Source organism: Marmota monax, unplaced genomic scaffold (assembly GCF_021218885.2).
Source record: "Marmota monax isolate L192 unplaced genomic scaffold, Marmota_monax_Labrador192_F-V1.1 WCK01_AAM20220418_F8-fsc00009, whole genome shotgun sequence".
In the NCBI taxonomy this organism is placed as follows: domain Eukaryota; kingdom Metazoa; phylum Chordata; class Mammalia; order Rodentia; family Sciuridae; genus Marmota; species Marmota monax.
Genome location: NW_026694710.1, coordinates 27,163,748 through 27,185,611, shown reverse-complemented (window position 1 = coordinate 27,185,611; position 21,864 = coordinate 27,163,748). Strand labels below are relative to the sequence as shown.

The window sequence follows — 21,864 nt, the reverse complement described above, 5'->3', positions numbered from 1 at the left end:
TGGAGAGCAGGACTGGGGTGGGGGATTTGTTATTTCATACACTTTATGTTTTCACTTTTTAATAGTAGGCTTGTAGGTTCTTCTTACAATTGGTCAGCTGTGAAATTACTAATTGTTATGTGTTTGGTTTGTGCTATATTGAGAAGAAAGAAGCCCTTTTACCAGAAATACCTCCAGATATTGTGAGGCACTGTAGATGGAGTCTGAAACAGAACCCCTCCAAAGATGTCTTTGAGGAATGCACTAGGTAAGAGGTTCATGCCCATCCCCAAGCATATTGTCTGTGGGTATACCCAGGACAGAGGACTGACAGGAGTCTTCTCTGCATGGACAAGTTCTTATAAGAGTATTTTCCAAATTAAAATGACCACTTTCCCTAGAAGGAATGACTAAGGGGTGATGATGACATATATGTGAGTGGTGCTGAAGAGGGTCATGTGGTGGAGACTGTGTCCTAGCAGCCCTGGGATAGCTCTGGACATCTCTGCACTGACTTGAAGAATGCCATCTCATTTTGTGTAAGCACGCTTGATGGTATTCAGATGATGATGAAATAACATCAGAGTGTGGGCACATTGCTAAGTGACTCATGACCGCTTTTAAGATCTTTTCCTATGTATTTTTAATGCCCAAAGAGTTTTCAAAACCTTATCTTACATCGGTCTTACATTGATGTTGCAAGTGGGCACCAAAACTCAGGGAGTTGAATTTGCTCATTTATTCATTCAACAAATAATTTATTTTATTAAGGGCATCTATTACTAAGGTCTACTCTAAGTAAAAATTTTATTATTTCTATAACTAAATTGTAAATAAAATCTAAGAGGCATGACTAATCTCATAAAATTTCTTCAAGAAGGTTTGGGGATGTGGCCCAGTGGTAGAGCACTTGCTAAGCATGTATGAGGCCCTGGGTTCAGGCACCACAACCAACAACAAATAATAACAACGATAAGGAAGAAAGGAAAAAAGAAATGTGTAGCCTAAAGTAATTTATTGGGTATTTTATATTCAGTTTCAGATGTGTCACATATTAACATTTTCTACCAAATGACTATAATCATTCTGATATTTGCTTGCTTTAATGTTGTGGCTCTTTTTTTGTTTTTTGTTTTTTTCAAGTCCTGGGGAATGAATCCAGAGGCACTTTACCACTGAGCTAAATCCTGAGCCCCTTTTTAAATTTCTTTTCTTTCAAGATGGGTCTGAGTTGCTCAGACTAGCCTCAAACTTGCCATCCTCCTGGCTCAGCCTCCCAAGTAGCTGGGCTTACAGGAGTATGCCCTGACTCCGGCCCACTTTAGTCTTATTTACAAAAGGTTTGACTTTTGTAAATTGTGCATGAAACACATACATGCACACACCTTGAATGCATTTTAAACTCTTGTCTTACTAATAGTATATTTTTTTTATTGTTATTATTTTTCCTATGTCCATATATGCAAGAAAAAAATGACTTAAGATGGGAGGGTAAAGTGATTTCATGTCTTTTAAATTCTTCCTATTTTCAGTGATAGCACTGGAATTCATTGTGAATTTCTGTAATAGCAATTGTATACTGAATTGTGTATAATGATGGACCGTTCTATATTCTGTGTTAGTGTACTGAGACATAGATGTTTTCATGTTTTTACACAACAAATGTATATAATTACATAAACTCTTTTTCTAGAGTTGTCCATAACTATTTGAGTAAAGATCCATTTGAAGAATATCAAGAAAGCCCTTATTTTTCCCAATTTCTGCAATGGAAGTGGTTAGAAAGGTATGTTTTAATTTAAAACTCAATAGAAACAAGTATTACTTCTAATAATGCGTACTGATTGAGGTCTACTTTTCTATCTGTCAAAACACTACTGTAAATTCTGAGTTATATATGGCATTTTTACACAGAAATTATTAACAGGTATAATATTACATAATTTCTTTTGAGTCAATGAACTCTAGTTTCACTTTTTAAAGTAGCAGTCCTGTTGGTACAGTGGTTAGAAAATAAAACATCCTAGACTTATAATAATATAATATGATGGTTGAAACTGCAATCTAGGCTCCTGCTCAGCCTCTTGCTAGCTGTGACCTCAGGCAAGTAACTTAACCATTGTGAGCTTCAGAACTTGCCCTGTTGGGCTATTGTTAGAATCATCTGGGAAATGCATGTGAAATGTTTAGCCCAGTTTGGGCACACAGAATTAGTGCCCTGACAGTGCTATTATGATCACTGTTATTGTTACTGAGATTATTGTTTTCCAGTTGCAGTTCACATGCTTCTTTTGGAACATTGGGTATAAATGTTTTTGAGGTTCTTTATTCAGAGGACAATGTGCTATGTTTATGCATTTTCCCTAGCAGCTCTCTGGCAGGTTCAGAGGTATGCCTGAGATAGTGCCATGAGTTTAAACATGAGTATTTCCTAGTGTGGGCTGCTTGCAGACCTGTCTTCAGTTAGAAAGGATGACTGGACTGCTCTGCATCTTGCATTAGTGTTTTCAACAAATCTAAATTACACTTGTCTCTATGAATGCAGTTCCCAAGAGGGAGCGCCTCGGTGCTAAAGCCCTGATGCCTTGGTTCTGAGCTTTCCTGGGGAGCACAGTTGGTCACCAAATATGGCTGGCCTGGGAGCTGCTAGGCTTCTGTGTTTTAAAATAACATCATGTATGATATAAGACCTGAAACCTTTTTTTTAATTGATTAGGCAACCAGTAACTAAGAAGACATTTAGACATTACAGAGTTCTAGGAAAAGGTGGATTTGGAGAGGTGAGTGATATGGGCCAGTTATGAGCAGTACGTTTGTTCTAGACAGGTGGGCAACCAGGTCATTGGAAGACAGGAGCTTCAGGTAAGGTGTCAACTTTACCACTATATTTATTTCCTTGCTGTGTGTTTTGGGAATTAGTTAACCAATCCTGAGAATGGAGATAAAAGTTTGAGCAAAAAAATACTTTGCTACAAGCTTTTAAGAAATCCCTCACCTTTTTGACTTCCTATTTTTAAAGGAAGCTGTTTTCCTGTGCTTAGTTTTCAAGTTGAGGCAGTTTGTCCAAATTGAAAGATAATTATTTCTATAATGTGAATTTTTTATTATTCTATTTCTATAAATTAGGAGTAGCCCTAAAATTCAGATAATTCAGAGTACTTTTTTTTTTTTTTTTAAGAAGTGTGGTGTCACTCTGTTGTCTGCTGTCCACAAATTCATGGGCTCAATTGATCCTTCTGCCTCAGCCTCTCTAGTAGCTGGGACTCTAGGTACCAGCCACCTCACCTGGCCAGAGTACATCATTAAATACTTACTTAACTCATCTGTTTCAAAGGTGACATGTGCCAGTTATGAAAAGTACCATTGGTGACACTGTTGAATGTGAGCACTTTCAGTCAGGAGTAGGGAGAGCCATCAGGGAACTAACCCTGTGTGTTCAAGTCAGAAGTAGGTCACACTGTCCACATGTGATATAAACCATGCATGCTCCCAAATTTCAGAATAAGGCAAAAGCCACCAACACTGCCTTTAAATCAGTCAGGGAGCTGGCCCAAGAGTGAAGCATTACAGTGAGGTGTTGCATACTTGCATTTTGATACACAGTAAGAAACTGGCTGGCACAGTCATCCCTTCCGGAGCAATCTGACAGTTCTGTGGAACTCGTGGAAGAGTGGCGTGGCCCTTTATGTAGGTGGTGTGTTGACAGTGTTCCCTGTTGGGATGCACCCTAGAACCTGAGATTCATTTCCTCTCTTCAGCTCATGTTGTTTTGCCTTTCATAATCTTCAACTACAGAGGCTCAGATTTTGTCAAAGAACAGAAGAAAAGAACTTTTAGGGACCTGGGTCTCTGTGAGTGTTTTTGCTTTTTGTTGGTACTAGGGATTGAACCCAGGGGCACTGTACCCCTGAATCACATTTCAGCCATTTTTATCTTGAGACAGCATTTCACTAAGTTGCTGAGGCTGATATTGAACTTGTGATCCTCCTGCCTCAGCTTCCAAAGTCGCTGGGATTACAGGCATGTGCCACTGCACCCAGCTGGGTCTCTGTGTTTACAAAAGAGTGAAGTTCTGGGCTGGGGCTGGGGCTCAGTAGTGGAGCACTTGCCTGGCACACGTGAGGCACTGGGTTCTATCCTCAGCATCACATAAAAGTAAATAAATAAAATAAAGTTATTGTGTCCACCTACAACTAAAATAAATAATTATAGCCTCATCTAAGATTTTAAATGAACTAAAAAGGAGCATGTTAGCAAATTGTAACCACTGGGAAAGACAGGATGTATTTATGATATTTTAGATTAGTTTTGAACACATTTCCTTGGGTTTCCAGACAAATGGTAGGATAGACAAATCAACCATGGTGACTCTTCGTAGACTTGTTCTGGATGAGTTGTGTTCTAAGTCGGGGTCGTGAGCAGTCTTTCTACTTTCATGCCTGTCAGGAGGGCCTTTCAGCCCTGGGTCCAGTAGTGCATTTATTTGCTTTTTCCAGATGTTAACACCTCTTCCAGAGAGTTTGAAAAAACAAAAATAATTTGTTTATCTTGTCAACAGTAATTCTCTTATGTTTGCTTTTATTTTTGTGTGTGGGGGGGGTGTACCAGGGATTGAACTCAGGGGCACTTGACTACTGAGCCACATCTCAGCCCTTTTTTGTATTTTATTTAGAGAGAGAATCTCATTGAGCACCTCACTTTTGCTGAGCCTGGTTTTGAACATGTGATCCTCCTGCCTCGGCCTCCTGAGCCATGGGATCCCAGGCCTGCGCTCTGCTGTCAGCTCTTGCGTGTGTTTTAAGTTCTTTCAATCAATCTGTGGGTCCTGAGGCAGGCACAGTGGAAAGGAATTGGGCCAACAGTTGGTTTGGGAGGTAGCACGGTGCAGGGGAAAGAGCACAGACTGCAGAGCTACATGGCCTGGGGTCAAGGTCCTGACCTATCACGGTCAGCTCTGTGGTCTTGCTCTCTGCCTTCACATCATCCTCTGAGGGGGAGTGACAGCTGAGTTGTTGAGAGGAGCAGAAGAGCACTGTGACTTTTGTCAACAGTGCCCGATGCTCTGATATGCTTTCCCTTCCCTTCCTCTGATCTGGCAATTCCACCTGGAGAGATTTATCTAACATTACTTCTAAGGATATGCAGAGACTTACATGCCGAGACAATCGTAGGAAAATTGTTAAACGAAATTTGGAATAGTCTTATTCTTGGAGAATATTTAATGATGGGAAAATGGTAACACTGTTAGATATAAAAAGGGTGTTATTATTTATTCCATAACATGAGCCAGTTCTGTCCTAAAAGGCAGGGAAGTAGGGAGTGAAGTCCATATCCTTGGATATACATGTACAGAGATGAACCTGGAAGCCTGCACAGCAATGTTAGTGATATTTATCTTGGAGGTCAGGCAAGTTGCTAATATCACTGTCCTTATGACTTCAAGCGCTTTCCACAATGTCGGATAAAATTATATCATGTCTTATATTTGCTTTTGTGGTAATCTCTGCGGTGGGTACATGCGGTGTGAGTGTGTCTGTGTGGTACATGTGTGTCTGTGGTGTGCAGTGCTTGGGAGTCAAGAGGACATACAATGGCTATAGTATGTTGATAAGCAGAAGCTGATTTTGTTGTAAAATATTCGTGATATAAAGTTAAGATAATTCATAAATATTACTTTAAGAACCAAATAAATAGAATAAAGGTATGAAAATCTGAATTCTGTGAAACACATTTCCTTATTGAACATTTTTTGTTTTTGTTCTTGAGATGGAGTCTTGCTATGTTGACCAGGCTGGCCTTGAACTCCTGGGCTTGAGCAATCCTCCTACCTCAGCTTCACAAGTAGCTGGAATCACCTTGAATATTTTTTGGTAGTACTGGTGATTGAACCCAGAGCCCAGCACAGGTTAGGCAAGTACTCCACCACTGAGCTACATCTCAGCCCTTTTTAAATTTTATTTTGATGGAGAGTTTCATTACATTGTCAAGGCTAACCTTGAACTTGTGATACTTCTGCCTCAGCCTCCCAGGTAGCTAGTTTACAGGTGTGCACTACCATGCCCAGCTCCAGCCTTGAACTTCTTTTTTTTAATAAATAAATATTTATTTATGTATCTTTAGTTTTAGGTGGATACATTAGTTTGTTTTTATGTGCTTCATGCATGCTAGGTGAGCACTCTACCACTGAGCCACCACCCCTGCCCCCAGCCTTGAACTTCTTAACTTAAAAAAGTTAAGAATCTTCTTTTTTTTAAAAAAAAAAAAAAAAGAGATAGAGAGAGAGAATTTTTTAATATTTATTTTTTTAGTTTTTGGTGGACACAACATCTTTGTTTGTATGTGGTGCTGAGGATCGAACCCGGGCCGCACGCATGCCAGGCGAGCGCACTACCGCTTGAGCCACATCCCCAGCCCAAGAATCTTCTTAATTTTGTATTTTAAAATATAAAAAGCAAAATAGATATATGGGGACATATTTAAACTAAACAGATTAACATGCCACACATGAACAAGTTCCATATAAAAACATGGCATTACATTCACTTGACTGGGCAGCCTCTCACCATGAGAAGCTAGGATAAGAGATGAAGAACCAATTTGAAAGCTCAGTGTATCTTAGGCTGTTGCAGGAAACAGACTGTTCAAGAAGCGGCAAGCAGCTGGAAGACAACTCAAACTTCATTCCAGAAGATCATCCAGAGATCAGACTCCAAATTCTAAGCATCCATCACCAGTTTTTCACAACATTTATAGGCTATCTAGTGTCATAAATTTTCTAGTCTAAATGTGGTTGTGCGTGGGTTTCAAGTGGGAAGCAAGAGTGTGATAAAAAGAAGAACTGTCTGTTTGTACTAGGCCTCTCTAGCCTTGGGCCTGGAGCCTCCACTAGGGTTTACACTTCAAAGGCATTTGCACCTCAGAGGGAAGTAGTTAGATCTTAGGGAAAGTCATTTCCAGTTCAAAAGATAGGAGTGGAAGATGCCGATCAAGTTTCCTGAAGACTGGCTGACTAGAAAGGGGAGGGGAACTCTCCCTTTCCAGGGCACTAATTCTGATGACATTATTAAGATAATTTATTTTGCATCCAGGCAGAGGGTAGTTACCCATTACTAGGGCATGCTGGTATGCACTTATAATCCCTGCTACACAAGTGCAAGGCCAGCCTGGGCAAATAAGACCAGTCACAAGATAAAAACATCCAAGTCATGGGGATGTGGCCCAGTGTAGTGTTTGCCTGGTGTGAGGGAGTCCCTGGTTCTGTCCCAATACTGCAAAAACAAAAGGAACCATGTGATATGTTCACAACTGAAATGCCCTTGGCTTCTCAGGTTTTGTTTCTGAACTTTACTAGAGAGGGTTATCACAGAATAAACAGGTTTTGTGTGTGTGTGTGTGTGTGCGTGTGCGCCCCAAGAATCACAGTTGTATATAAACCTTTTCTTTGTTTAAACTAGGTTTGTGCCTGTCAAGTACGAGCTACAGGAAAAATGTATGCCTGCAAAAAGCTAGAAAAAAAAAGAATAAAAAAGAGGAAAGATGAAGCTATGGCTCTGAATGAAAAAAGAATCCTAGAAAAAGTGCACAGTCGATTTGTAGTAAGTACCTTCTTTAGGGAGCGATAGAGAACTGAGTTGCCACAAGAGGTCAGACACTCACTGCCAAGGCTAACGGAAGGAAGGGTATGCCACTGAACCTGGCTGCAAGCCCACCTGGTGGGCAGTCCACCTCTCTTATCCCCCTTTTTGCCCTGATCGGAGGAGCTCAAGGTTGCAATCTATTGACTGGCTAATCTTAATTAAAATGGCTGCAACTGGAGCTTATGTTCCAGTTAAGGCTAAATGCTACATTCTGAAAACGAGCCACCCGACTTACTGTTTCTCAACCCTGTACCATATATTGTAGGCTGTAAGCTCCTGTTGGAGCCCTGGATCATGCACTGTGCTTCTCAGTGGAGTTTATTTGGGGCTTGCTGTCCAGTGGAAGGGAGAGTTTGTCTTCCTTATGCAGATCTTGCGCAGAGCGGTGTTGATCCTGCTGCCAGCTGTGTCTTTCTTTCTGTTGCTGCCATCCATTCTACTCTCAGCCCCTCTTCACTTTTGTATAGAGGTTTACTGTCCCCTCAGTTACCTTGGCATTTTCTGGTGGCATGCCCTCTCCTTCCTTGGATGGCCTCCAGCTAGCTGCTCTGGTCCACGTAGGGCATAGTGATGTGAATGTGCTGAAAATACTCTTTAGCCCTTCTCCCATCTGGGCCTTCTCTGTGGCTCAGTCTCTCTTCCATCTCTTTGCCTTTTATGATTCCTTGTGTGTTTATCACTAGACCCTCACTAGTGTACCCCAGTCACACCAAGCCCAGAGTTCCACCTTCATGGTTGCAGGTACGGCTTGATCAGGGCAGGCTGGAATCAGGTGCCTCCAGGCCCCAGCTGTGCTGTCATTGTGTGGTGCAGCGTCCTGTCCAAGCCGAGTTTCCTCCACCTGCTGACACATTCCTGCAGCCTCTACTGCAGTACACAGGCTAGTGAAAAGGGAGAGTTTGAAAAATAATTTCTAAAATGACTTAGAATATTGAGTTATTTCCTCAAAGTCATTTGTTTCTTAGCACTGGAGTCAGCTGATTTACAATGAGGGACAAATTCCTTCACAGCCCACATCTGAATTTAGTGCACATGTGCGTTGGTATGTGTAGTGTGTCAGTTTCATATGCAATTACATGAAAATCTTTAATAAAATGGGCTTATCCTTGAATCGCTTTAAACATGTGTAACTGAAACCAGAGACTAGATTCCCCACTTTGCCAATTTCCTTCTGGGTTCTTTTTTTTTTTTTTTTTTTAGTTGTAGTCGGACACAACACCTTTATTTCACTTATTTATTTTTATGTGGTGCTGAGGGTAGAACCCAGGGTCCCGCACATGTGAGGCGAGCGCTCTACGGCTGAGCCACAACCCCAGCCCTCCTTCTGGGTTCTTGTCTCGAAAAAGTATCAAGGCTATTGGCTGTATCCTTTAGCCTGGGTTTTAATTCTTCCTCTAAGTCCCACTGGGGTTCACTCCTACTATTTTCCCCTGCCTTTCTAGAACAAAGGAGTTGGTCGGAGTGTTCCCGCAGGTGAGCTTCATAACAGAGAAGGGTCCCAGGAGTTCCCAGAGGAGAGGGGGAGCTCAATTTGGGACCATTGTGCTTCTTGTTGGAAAAAAGTTTCAGCACGAGCCAAAGTCATAGACAGGTTTATTTAGTAAGGTAGACACACATTCAAGGGAGAACGTGGGCTGTCTGGAGAGTGAGAAGCAACCTGACTTGGACTTGGGGGTCCAGTACTTACAGAGGCTGTCTCAGGGGCCACACTGGAAGTGGATCCAGGGTAGAGCTGCACAATTTTGTGCCAGTTTTACCTATGTCTGAGTATTTTCCTCATTTTATAAGGAGAACTGTGCTTTCTACATCTCAATGGCTTGTGGATGTTTCCTTTAAGATTCAGTTTTCTCTTTCTTTATCCTAAATCCTTGGTGCCCATTAATATTTTTAAGGGTTAGCCTCCTGGCATAGTCTCTTTCTTTGTATAAGACCTTAATTGGGGCCCATTGCCTGACCATTTCTAATTGGATTCTTAACCATACAGTCTTATAGGCTTTACGGTTAGAAGGAATTATCCTTATCTCCCTGAGTTTTGGGATCTGATCTCTGAAAAGAAGTCTCCCCCTTCAGAGTAACTTGGGTTCCTCTTATCAACATTATTTCTGGTCTGCATTTCTCCTGCAGATAACAGGTAATTTGCTGAGGGATGTGACAAACCTGTCCACTTAAGCCTGGCAGAGCTGTAGATGAATTGCTTCTTTGAAAAGAAAGCATGTGGGCATCAACACAGTGGGTGCATCTTATAGAATTATTCCCTTAACCATGTGTTCTGTTCCCTCTGCTCATGTCTGCCTCCTATCATAACTCCCTTGAAACATAGAAATCCCAAATCTAGTTTTATGAAGGGGACATAGTAATAGTCACAGTTTATTCCACTTAACAATTTAGTTTCTGTAGTGTTGGGCCTTCCCAAGGAACTTAGAAATATTTTCCACCAGCCTTACACAGATTACAAAGATCAGCAACACAGAATGTGGGAAGGGTGGGAGCTGTGGGATCGCTCTTGCATGGAGGGTCACTTGCATGCTGAATGCAGCACTGCAGACATTCCCATGCTGGTGCTGAGGCCAGGAGAGCCCAGCACACAATACAGGTGTCTTTAAAACTTTGCCATTTCCTTATTCACACCTAGAAAGTTCTCTCCTCTCAACGCAGAGCTGCTGCAGTAAGACCTCTGAGAGGCACATTATGTAGGGGACCCATTTCTCTAAAGCATGTAGTAGCTTGGTGTTCTAGTTACAAATCCAGCATGGATAATTGGAATACTGTTAGCAATTAGACCAAGTCACCAATGAATCAGGAGACTTTTTGTGTTTTATTTTTTTATGATGCTGTGTCTTTAGGTTGGTTTAGCCTACACTTATGAAACCAGAGATACCTTGTGTTTGGTGCTAACCATCATGAATGGAGGGGATCTGAAATTCCACATTTACAACCTGGGAAGTCCTGGCTTTGATGAGCAAAGAGCTGTTTTCTATGCTGCAGAGGTGTGCTGTGGCTTGGAAGATTTACAGAAGGAAAGAATTGTGTACAGGTAAGAGTGGTGCAATATAATGGGGCTTGCGACCTTTCAAGCTATTCCCTGCAGGCCTTGGGCTTCACACTGGCTGCTATGGGCTGGACAAGTTGCAGCTGGGAGTCCCTGGACAGCAGTTCTCAGGGGTGATCCCTCACACTGTGGGAAATGTGGGCAGTCAGGGACATGTTTGCTTTTCTTTTTAGTTTCTCGTCAATCTCGTTATGTCTTTCTGAAGCAGAAGTTTGCTTTTTACTAAATTGATCTGATAATGGTAGTGGTGCTCCTATAAGCATGAGAAAATTCATCCCAACTGGGATGTTTTAACAGTGCTGATAATGTCACAGGGCTGGAGGCCCCAATTCTTGTGATCAAGTCAAAGGTTTTAGCCACATCACTCAGAGTAATAGCCATGAGTTTATTTAGGGGACAGGAGAAGGGAAAGGGAACATTCTCAAGGGAGAGAGTGAGTCCTTTCAGAAAGAACAGGAGCCACGTGCTTCTCCTGCACTCCAGAGAACTTTCCAGAGTCCCACTCAGGTCTACCTCTTAACTTTTTCCTGACAATAAGGATGACATTAGACTCAAGTGCCTGCTGCCATGGCAACTCTAGGTCCCTTTGGCCCGTGCTGGTCGGTTCTAATTGGATTCTTTTTTTATTATTTTCTATATTTTTAGTTGTAGCTGGACACAATATATTTATTTATTTATTTTTTATTTATTATTACCTTTTTTAGTTGTAGATGAACACAATACCTTTGTTTAATTTATTTATTTTTATGTGGTGCTGAGGATTGAACTCACACATACCAGGCAAACACTTCACTGAGCTACAACCCCAGCCCCATATTTTTAATTAATTTATTTTATTTATTTATTTTATTTATTTATTCTAATTTGTTATACATGACAGCAGAATGCATTTCAATTCATTGTATACATATAGAGCACAATTTTTCTTTTCTCTGGTTGTACCCAAAGTAGAGTCATACCATTCATGTCTTTATACATGTACCTAGGAGTAAGGATGTCCATCTCATTCCACCATCTTTCCTACTCCCATGGCCCCTCCCTTCCCTTCCTCCCCTTTGCCCCATCCAAAGTTCCTCCATTCCTCCCATGCTTCCCACCCTCATCCCCATTATGGATCAGCATTCACATATCAGAGAAAACATTTGGCCTTTGTTTTTTGGGGATTGGCTTATTGTATTTAGCATGATATTCTCCAACTCCATCCGTTTACCTGCAAATGCCATGATTTTATTCTCTTTTAATGCTGAGTAATATTCCACTGTGTATATATACCAAGTTTCTTTATCCATTCATCTATTGAAGGGCATCTAGGTTGGTTCCACAATTTAGCTATTGTGACTTGTGCTGCTATAAACATTGATGTGGCTGTGTCCCTGTAGTATGCTGTTTTTAAGTCCTTTGGGTATAGACTGAGGAGTGGAATAGCTGGGTCAAATGGTGGTCCCACTCCAACAAGTTTTCCAAGGAATCTCCATACTGCATTCCAGATTGGCTGCACCAGTTTGCAGTCTCACCAGCAATGTATGAGTGTGCCTTTTCCCCCACATCCTCGCCAACACTTATTGTTGTTTGTATTCTTTTTTAAAATATTTTTTTAGTTGTAGATGGACACAATATCTTTATTTATTTCCTTTTTAAATGTGGTACTGAGGATCGAGAACCCAGGGCCTCACACGTGAGAGGCAGGCACTGTACCACTGGGCTACAGCCCCAGCCCCTGTTTGTATTTTTTTTCTTTAATTTTTGTTTTTTTGGTAATTATACATGGTCAGAAAGCCTTTATTTTATTTGTTTATTTTAGCGCAGCAGAGGATAGAACCCAGTGCCTCACATGTGCTAGGCAAGCGCTCTTGCCACTCAGCTACAGCCCCAGCCCATTTGTATTCTTAATAGCTGCCATTCTGCCTGGAGTGAGGTGAAATCTTAGTTTTGATTTGCATTTCTCTGATTGCTAGAGATGATGAACATTTTTCATATATTTGCTGATTGATTGTATATCATCTTCTGAGAAGTGTTTTTTCAGTTCCTTTCCCCATTTATTGATTGGGTTATTATTATTATTTTTTTGGTGTTAAGTTTTTTGAGTTATTTATATATCCTGGAGATTAGTGCTCTATCTGATGTGTCAGGGGTAAAAATTTGCTCCCATTCTATAGGCTCTCAGATTGTTTCTTTTGCTGAGAAGAAGCTTTTTAGTTTGAATCTATCCCACTTATTGATTCTTGATTTTATTTCTTGCGCTATACGAGTCTTGTTAAGGAAGTTGGGGCCTAATCTTACATGGTGAAGATTTGGACCTATTTTTTCTTCTATTAGGTGCAGGTTCTCTGGTCTAATTCCTAGGTCCTTGATCCACTTTGAGTTGCATTTTGTGCATGGTGAGAGATAGGGGCTTGATTTTATTTTGCTGCATATGGATTTCCAGTTTTCTAAGCACTATTTATTGAAGAACCTATCTTTTCTTCAGTATATGGTTTTGGTGCCTTTGTCTAGTATGAGATAACTGTATTTATGTGGGTTTGTCTCTCTGTCCTCTCCTCTGTACCATTGGTCTAAAGTCTATTTTGTTTCCCAGTACTATGCTGGTTTTGTTAATATTGCTCTGTAGTATAGTTTAAGGTCTGGTTTTAGTGATGCCAAGTGCTTTACTCTTCTTGCTAAGGATTGCTTTGAATATTCTGGGTCTATTTTATTTATTTTTATGTGGTACTGAGGATCGAACCTAGTGCCTCACATGTGCCAGGTGAGCACTCTACCACTGAGCCATACCCCAGCTGTCTAATTGGATTCTTAACCATACGTTGTTAGAGATTTTATGGTTAGAAAGAATATTTTTTTTTAAATTTCTTCTTTACTATTTTTTAAAATTATTTTTATTTTTAGTTGTAGATGGACACAACATCTTTATTTTATTTATTTATTTTTATGTGGTGCTAAGAATCAAACCCAGTGTCTTACATATGCTAGGCAAGCGCTGTATCACTGAGCCACAATCCCAGCCCAGGAGGAATTCTTATCTCCTAGAATTCTGGGATCTGATTTCTGAAAAGGGTCACAAAATTCCCCTCTTAAGGGTAACCTGGGTTCCTTTTAATGGACATTATTTCAATTTGAATTATTTTAGTGTCATCAATATGTTTAGTATTAGGAAAACACCTCCATCTCTCCCTGAAAAGCTGGGTACCTAAACTTTGAGTCCCCATATGGTCACTCTTCATGAGTTCCTTCATTTCTCTGTGGGTTTATCTACCCAGTACTTGGAAATCATTCCCTAGTAAGAATTTCTAACCTTGCCCTTTTTCCTAAATCCCAGAGAGTTTTGGGGTGTATCTCTTGCCCTCATTCTCCCTACTAGTTGGTCACCAGCTCACTCGTGAATACCTCACACATTCTATTTTGCAGGGTGCCTGGCTCGGTTGATGTCTTCTTTAGGTCAAGTGGCTAGCTGAGAGTTGAACTGGTGTCCCTGATGCCAGTCTTGTCCTAGTACCTGCTCAAGAGACCCTGATAAGGCCTTTCCGAATGCAACCTGGTCCTGTTGCATTGTCCTCTGGTGTGGGACCTTGAGCATCTCCCTTGTCACCTGGTAAGCCAGGCTTTCATGACCCTTTATGACGAGGTTTCCCACATACTTTGTCAGCCCCAAGTCCTGCTGCCCCATGGGTCCCCTCCAGCCTGTCATTGTGAGCACGTTAGTAGTTCCCAGAACTTCTTGGTTTCCTCACGTCTCCTTGCTCTGGCAGTGCTGTCCCTCTAGGAACGCCTTCTTCACTGTAGGAGCCCTGCTTGCTCTTCCCAAGTTAGCCTAATGACTTCACTCCTTCCTGGCTGCACACGTGCCCGCCACTCCATAGTAGTCTGGACAGTGTCCACTCTACAGCTGGTCAGACCAGCCCATGCGCTTCTTAGAACCCTGATCTTGTTCACCCTATTCCGATGGCGCTTTGGCTCTTCTTCTTTACCCCCTAACTCCTGTAGCCAAGTTAAATATTTTCCAGGTGTGAGACACCAGTGTGGCAATGGAGCTGATGCAACCTCATCTTGGGTCATTGCTGCCCTGGCCATGATTCCTCTTGAGACAGAGGTGGTAGTGTCTAAATTGAGGTTGCCTTGTTGCCGTTACTTAGAAGTAGAGTCTGCTCTCTGGATGGGGCACACACCTGTAATCCCAGTGGCCCAGAAGGCTGAGGCAGGAGGATTGCAAGTTTGAGCCTAGGAAACTTAGTAAAATCCTGTCTCAAAATAAAAATAAAAGGGACCAGGTTGTAGCTTAGTGATAGATTGCTTACTCGCCATTTATGAGGCCCTGGGTTCCATCTCCTCTCTGTGAAAAACCTAAATAAGAAGCAGATTCTGTTGGCATCAATGCAGGGGTAGCCCAGAGGACATTTGGTTCCTGCATTACTCATGGAGGTGCCTACAGTTAGGACTCCTGTACTTTCCTGCAGTCTTAAAATGAATTCAGATCGACTAGAAGATGTTCATTCTCTTCATCCTCTAACCTCTGGCTGAACAGCTGGAGGTGTGGTTCGCGGCACTCCACGGGGGCTGGACCTGTTGCCTTCCTTCTACAGAACTGGCCTGCATTGAGTACTGTCCATTGTTTGGTGACTGATTGACCAGTGGCTGTCAGCTCCTAGTGGTGCCCTCCTTTTTGTTGAGAGACTCTTAGCTCCACCTACATGCCTCGAGGGAGAGGTTTTTTTGTCGTCTTTTCCTGTTTTCAGACATTTTTTTATATCAAACCAGGTAACAGAGATGAACTTCCTTTTTGTGTGATTTTAGGTCTAATTTTTCAGCAGTCTGAGGTCAGAAAAAAGGAGGAACTTCTGAAGAGGCACCATGTGGTAGGACTTTGAGTAGTCCTTGCAGTCAGAATCAGGAATCTGGAGCCTGCCTCACGCTCCCCATTCCTGGAGGGGAGACTGCCTGGGCTGGGGGGGTTCCCAGGGAGGTATCTTAAAGTGCAGTCCCTAAGAGAATCTCAGGGCTGGGGTCGCCGCACACTTCAGGAGTCTGCCAGGGGAGCCCCTCTCTTTGGGGACAATTACATGGAATAGGCTCCTGAGAGTCTCCCAAGAAGTCCTGCTTTAAATGAGGCCCAGCAGCAGCAGAAGGGTTGCCCTTCCAAGAGAGGGTACTCTTGTGAGTGTCCTGGAGACAGCAGGTGGAGCAGCCCAGCCATCCAGCTGTTTGGAAGAGGTCACAAGGAAGAAGCAAGCACCGCTTTGGCTGGCTCTGCCCTAGGCTGTGCCGTTTTGTGTCTGTTGTTTGTTTGGAGAGAGTGTTAGGAAGTGAGTAAAAGCCATGATGTCACAGGGCCTTTTACTGCAAATATCATCATCCTGGGTGCTTCCTCTGCTCTCCACAGTCCTCATGTATTTGTTAGATAGAAGACTGAAACAGCGAGTCCCTGAAGGTTGCCGGGCTCAGCGTGGCCCAGGAACACTGGCTGGAGGCTGCTGAGACACTTGCCTGGGACAAGCGGGGACATAGGGAAGAGCGGGCTCCCACCTGACAGGCCTGCAGTGTCAGTGCATAGGTTGCACACTTCTCAGGCCGGTGTGGTTTGTGTCCTGTCCTAGGTCTAAAGTATTTGATGAGGAAAGAAAACAAGCAAATGAAATAAAGTGAAGAGTTCTAAGGGAAGACCTGTGACGTACTTTTCAGTGCCAAACCAGCTCTCAATTTAAAAGTCAACCTTTCATTTACAACGAATACCCAGTTACAAAGCAAATGTGTGTGTGTGTGTGTGTGCGTGCGCGCGCGCGCACGTGTGTCTAATGAAGAACTTCACTTTCCCCCTCTTTCCTGACATTCCTATTGCCTGCTTATTATGCCACAGTCTAAAAGGACAAGCTTTCTGCAGGGAAGTCCTAGGCTGTTAGTAACTGGATGGAGAACAGCAGCCTTCTGCGTGCTCTCCAGCCTTTCCGGGAGGGTGAGTTTTAATAGTGTAGTGTCTTTTAAAAGTTGTAAGAATTATTTTATGAGTGTGCACAATATGAATGCGTGTGGATATGGTAAAAGATGGAAAATTTTAAAAGTCGACCTTTTTTATTATTATTTTTTTAGTTGTAGTTGGACACAATACCTTTATTTTATTTATTTATTTTTATGTGGTGCTGAGGATTGAACCCAGCGCCTTGCATGTCTAGGTGAGTGCTCTACCGCTGAGCCACATCCCCAGCCAAGAGTTGACTTTTTGAAATGTTTTCAACTTCCTTGTGTGTTCTAGCAGTTACAGAAACAAGGAAAACACAAAGAAGGTGATATGTGGGTGAAGGCCCTGAGAAGTCTGTGTTGGTTTCCAGGGCCTGTGTCTGTGGCATCCAGAGCTTCACCTCCACCCTAGTTCAGTAACTGCATGTTGTCCTCAGTCATACCTTACCCTTCAAGAAGTGGGATGTAGCCAGTTGCAGTGGTGCACACCTGTAACCCCAGCAACTCTGACTGAGGCAGGAGAATCACAAGTTCAAAGCCAGCCTCAGCAGTTTAGCAAGGCTCTAAGCAACTTAGTGAGACTCTGTCTCAAAATAAAACATAATAAGGGATGGAAATGGGGCTGGGATTGTGGCTCAGTGGTAAAGTGCTTGCCTAGTTTGGGTAAGGCACCACATTAAAATCAATCAATCAATAAATGAACAATTTTTTTTAAAGGCCGGTAACATGGCTCAGTGGTTAAGTGCCCCTGGGTTCAATCCCTAATGCAAAAAAAAAAAGGTGGATGTCACACAATCTTGTTATCCCTTAGCATCTCTTTTTCCCAATAGGCATAAGCAGGATATGTCTAAGAGGTCAGGGCACTTGCTTAGGGTGTTGCAGGTAGGAAGAGTTGTTGGATTGGGATAGAGGTTTCCCCAACTCTAAAAGCTAGATAGTTGGGCTGGGGCTGTGGCTCAAGTGGTAGCGCGCTCGCCTGTCATGCGTGCGGCCCGGGTTCGATCCTCAGCACCACATACAAACAAAGATGTTGTGTCCGCCGAGAACTAAAAAAATAAATAAATATTAAAAAAAAAAAAAATAAAAAAAAAAAATAAAAGCTAGATAGTCATTTTTCTACACCTTACTGCTTCTGAAGAGTAAAGCCTGTGTCACCAGGTGTGGTGGTGTATGCGTGTAGCACAGTACTTGGGAAGCTGAGACAAATGGATCACTTGAGCTGGGGAGTTTGAGGCCAGGCTGGGCAGCATAGTATGGACCCATCTCAAAAGAGCAAGAGAGGAACGAGGCCCGTCGTAATAATAAGGAACATCTTTTGTGTTTGTGCCCTGTCCCATACTGTGTGGAATGCTGGGCGTGAAACATGGCTCTAGGTGTTCTCATTAGCCCTCCTTGCCATTCTCAGGAGGAGATGTTGCTTAGCATCCCCACATTTTAAAAATATTTTCTTAGTTGTCAGTGGACTTTATTTGTATGTGGTGCTGAGAATCGAACCCAGTGCCTCACACATGCTAAGCAAGTGCTCTACCACGGAGCACCAATACCAGCACCAGCATCCCCATATTATAGATAAAGAAAATGAGGCTCAGAGGCAAGTCCACCTGTCACACCACCAGGAGTGAATGTCAGGGTAGGTCCCAACCTAGGCTTTTAGAGTCTGGACGACATACTGCCTCAGGTGGGAATTTAAACTTTACAGAATGACATTCATAGGTTTTAGAAGAAGGATACGCCATGAAATTTCTTAAAAAAAAACATGCAGTGAGACCAATATATGTGATACAAAATAATTTGACTGACTTTCGGAAATAATAGTACTAGGGATTGAACCCAGGGGCACTTGACCCCTGAGCCACATCCAAAGCCCTTTTTTATATTTTATTTAGAGCCATGGTCTTTCTGAGTTGCTAAGTGCCTTGCTAAGTTGCTGAGGATGGCTTTGAATGCACAATCCTGCTGCCTCAGCCTCCTGAGTTTCCGGGATTACAGGCATGCATTCACCGCACCCAGCTCTAAAAAATCTTAAATCCTAGCTGGTTTAATACTGTAGGCTAGGGAACGCTAAGAATGTACATAGAAATTAAAATCTTGGACCAACAGTTAGTTATTTATTCTCTCTAGGCCTCTTTTTTCTTAGGTAGTTATTTTAATCATTAAGTCAGTTATTTTCCTTTATCTTTATGGAAAATAGAAGTTCTAAACCAAGACTTATATTAAGATGTATCTCTGTAGCGTCAACTTTATTGAAGTTCTCTTTTGCAAATGAATCCATGAACTTAAATGATTGTGTAATCCAGATAGTGGGTTTATTAAATTCTGAAATATATTTCATTTGTTCTAAAGGTATCTTTTTTTTTTTTTTTTTTTTTTGGTACTAGGGATTGAACTCGGGGGCACTCAACCACTGAGCCACATCCCCAGCCCTTTTTTGTATTTTATTTAGAGACAGGGTCTCGCTGAGTTGCATAGTGCCTCGCTTTTTGCTGAGCCTGGCTTTGAACTCATGATCCTCCTGCCTCAGCTTCCAAGCTGCTGGGATTACAGGAGTGCACCACCGCCCCAGGCTCTGAAGGTATCTTTTAATGATCTTTTAATATTCAGACCAGGAAATTTTTTGACACTAAACTTAAAACTCAAAGCATCTTTCATTAATTCTAAGTGATATAGACCCTTAACCCTTTATACTACTCACAAAAGTGAAAAATGGTTGACAACTACTTTTTTTTTTTTTTTTAATAACAGTACTAGAGGTTGAACCCATGGGTGCTGTACCACTGAGTTATATCCCGCCCCCTTTTTGTAGTGCTGGGGATTAGAACCCAGGGCCTTATGTATGCAAGGCAAGCACTCTAGGGACTTAGCCATATCCCCAGCTCCATGTCCCCCAGCCCTTTTTAATTTTTATTTTGAGACAGTTTCTATTTTGAGACAGTTTCTTGCTAGATTGCCTAGGCTGGCTGCAAACTTGTGATCCTCTTAATTTAGCCTCAAGAGTTGCTGGAATTATAGGAGCGTGGCTGACAGGCAGTTTTGAAGACTCAAAAAATAACTTGTTCTGAGAGAGTAACATGCAGTGAGACCAATATTTGTGATATAAAATAATTTGACTTTCTTGAAGGATTTTTGGAGTTTTTAAGACACAGCATTATGTAAAACTTAAGCTTCCCACCTTTCACCCTCTGGGGAGGCAAGACTCAGTCTGTGGCCTCAGGAGTAGTGGTGGCTCTTTGTGTCTTGTGGTCCCAGTTTCTGCATGTCTCCAGCTTGTTCCTGCAAGCTGTTGAGGTCATGGACTCCCTGGGACCTGAACGCACCTGCCATCAGCTTCTCCTGTGAGGTGGAGCTGTCTGGTGCACAGAGGCTGACAGCATTTGTTGATGCAGATAACTGAAGCAGAGATGAAGCTTTTAAACTTCTCTAGTAAATGGCCTTTAGTGCGTTTCTATGTATCACTATACTCAGAGGAATCCATCCACCCTGGAGTGATAACTACTGGAGATGGTTGTGGGAGACCAACCTTGCATGTAACTGAGTCACACTCCCCTGCTGGGTGCTGAGGCGCTCAGCCACAGAAATGTGGCAGAGCTTTCCCCACCCTTCTTGGGTGGGAGGGTGTGTCTTGCTACAGCCCCTGGGTGAAGCTATGCTCACCTGTTCCTTTGTAATATCCACCCCTTGCCCTGTTTAGGATAGAATCTTCCATGGAAGTGCCTTGCGTGTGTCCCCTTCTCCTACTGTGTCCTTGGGTGTGGCCTACCCAGGTGTCAGTCAGTCTGCTGACAGTGGACATCATGAAGATACTCAGCCCTCTGAAACCTGACCCTTTGTCTCATTTGAATAGTTTCTCCTCAATAAAAGGGGTCAGCGCGTGCTCTCGCTCTCTCTTCCTGCGGACCCTTAAGGTCAGAGGAGCTGTCACAGCGACCCCAAAGAGAAAGGTATTTGTGTCTCTTGTGTGGTTATTTCATGCAGCCTAGTTAGCCCAGTTCAACCCCTGAGCCTTTTAGTTGTGAGTACAGAAACCTGCCAATTGCAGTCCAACATGGGGGCCAAAGGTCTGAGTCTTTAAGCCACCAGGACAAAAGCAACAAATGCTGGGCTCATAAGGAGTTACATTACAAAGGAACAGGTGAGCGTAGCTTCACCTTGGGGCTGTAGGAAGACACACCCAGGCACCGGCCTTGCACCCAAGAAAGGTGGGGAAGCTCTGCCAAGTTTCTGTGACTGAGCGCCTCAGCACCCAGCCAGGGAGTGTGACTCAGTCATGTGCAAGGTTGGTCTCCCACAGATGGTCCAAATGTCTACGAGTTACTTTGATTTGCAGAAGACTAACATCTCAGAGCACTTCTGTGCTCTCATCTTCCCAGCAATCTTGTGAAGGAAGGGTCACATCCTTTCACTGAGAAGAGAGGCACCCCAGGGTTGAGTGTTCTGTCTTTCTCTGTAAGAAGAAAAATCTGAATTCTTTGCTGGCAGTTTCATCAGAATGGTTTGAGGTAGTTTTTTTTGTTGTTGTTTTTTAGTTTTTGTTTTGTTTTGTTTGGAAACTTGTCTCTTGTTAAATAAGGTTCATGAGATTTTTGTCCATTTGAAATGCTTTCATTGAAAATAATTTTTTTATTATTTTTATTTTTATCATGTGGTGTTGAGGGTCGAACCCAGTGCCTCATGCATGCTAGGCAAGTGCTCTACCACTGAGCCACAGTCCCGTCCCAGCCCCTATCATTGAAAATAATTAGGAGAAAATGTTTTTAGAAATTCCACTGAGGAAACAGATGGTTAACTGTGCATTGGATTTCTTTTCCTTGTAATTGAATTATGGATTGTCAAGCAGATGACCTCTTTCCCAGGCAAGAGGGCAGGAGTTTGGTGTGCAGGAGAGTAAGGGCAGGCAGGGCCAATTTGGACCTATCAGTTTTTCAGTAGTGAGTTGATCATGCAGGTCATTGGGCGTACAGATGGGTGTGTCACATAGGTTTATCTGTAGCTGAAAGGGTTATTCATTAATTGAAGAAGTAGATGAGTCTCACATATCTACCAGGTCCTAAGCTGTCTGCTAGGATACACTCTCCTTGCCCTCAGGAGGCTCATAATCTAATGGTGGTGAAGGGCCATCAAAACATGCATGAAGGGTAGGCTCTTTTGCTTTTCTATCTTTTCTGAAACTTTGCAAACTAATTTAAAGAAAGAATGGCAGATTTCAATATTTATAAGAACTGTTAGTTGGTATACTACCCACATTCTTCCAAAATGAAA

General features: G+C 42.5%; 1 protein-coding gene across 23 annotated transcripts in view; it reads left to right on the top strand.

Annotated features, from left to right (window-relative positions):
* Grk4 (G protein-coupled receptor kinase 4) overlaps positions 1-21,864 on the top strand; it is a 102,075-nt gene that overhangs the window by 41,396 nt on the left and 38,815 nt on the right. For 12 of the 23 annotated variants that reach the window (XR_009224842.1, XR_009224841.1, XR_006846984.2 and 9 more), the window contains 5 exons: positions 144-247; positions 1,673-1,765; positions 2,696-2,759; positions 7,434-7,574; positions 10,460-10,650. Coding sequence is in view for 20 of the 23 variants with exons in the window: in XM_058572464.1 (XP_058428447.1) it covers positions 144-247; positions 1,673-1,765; positions 2,696-2,759; positions 7,434-7,574; positions 10,460-10,650 (593 nt within the window). In the remaining 3 variants the exon portion in view is untranslated. Of the gene's footprint in view, positions 1-143; positions 248-1,672; positions 1,766-2,695; positions 2,760-2,801; positions 2,842-4,649; positions 4,770-7,433; positions 7,575-10,459; positions 10,651-21,864 lie in introns of those variants that run through there. The other 11 variants (XM_046423515.2, XM_046423511.2, XM_046423513.2 and 8 more) reach the window with 7 other exon arrangements.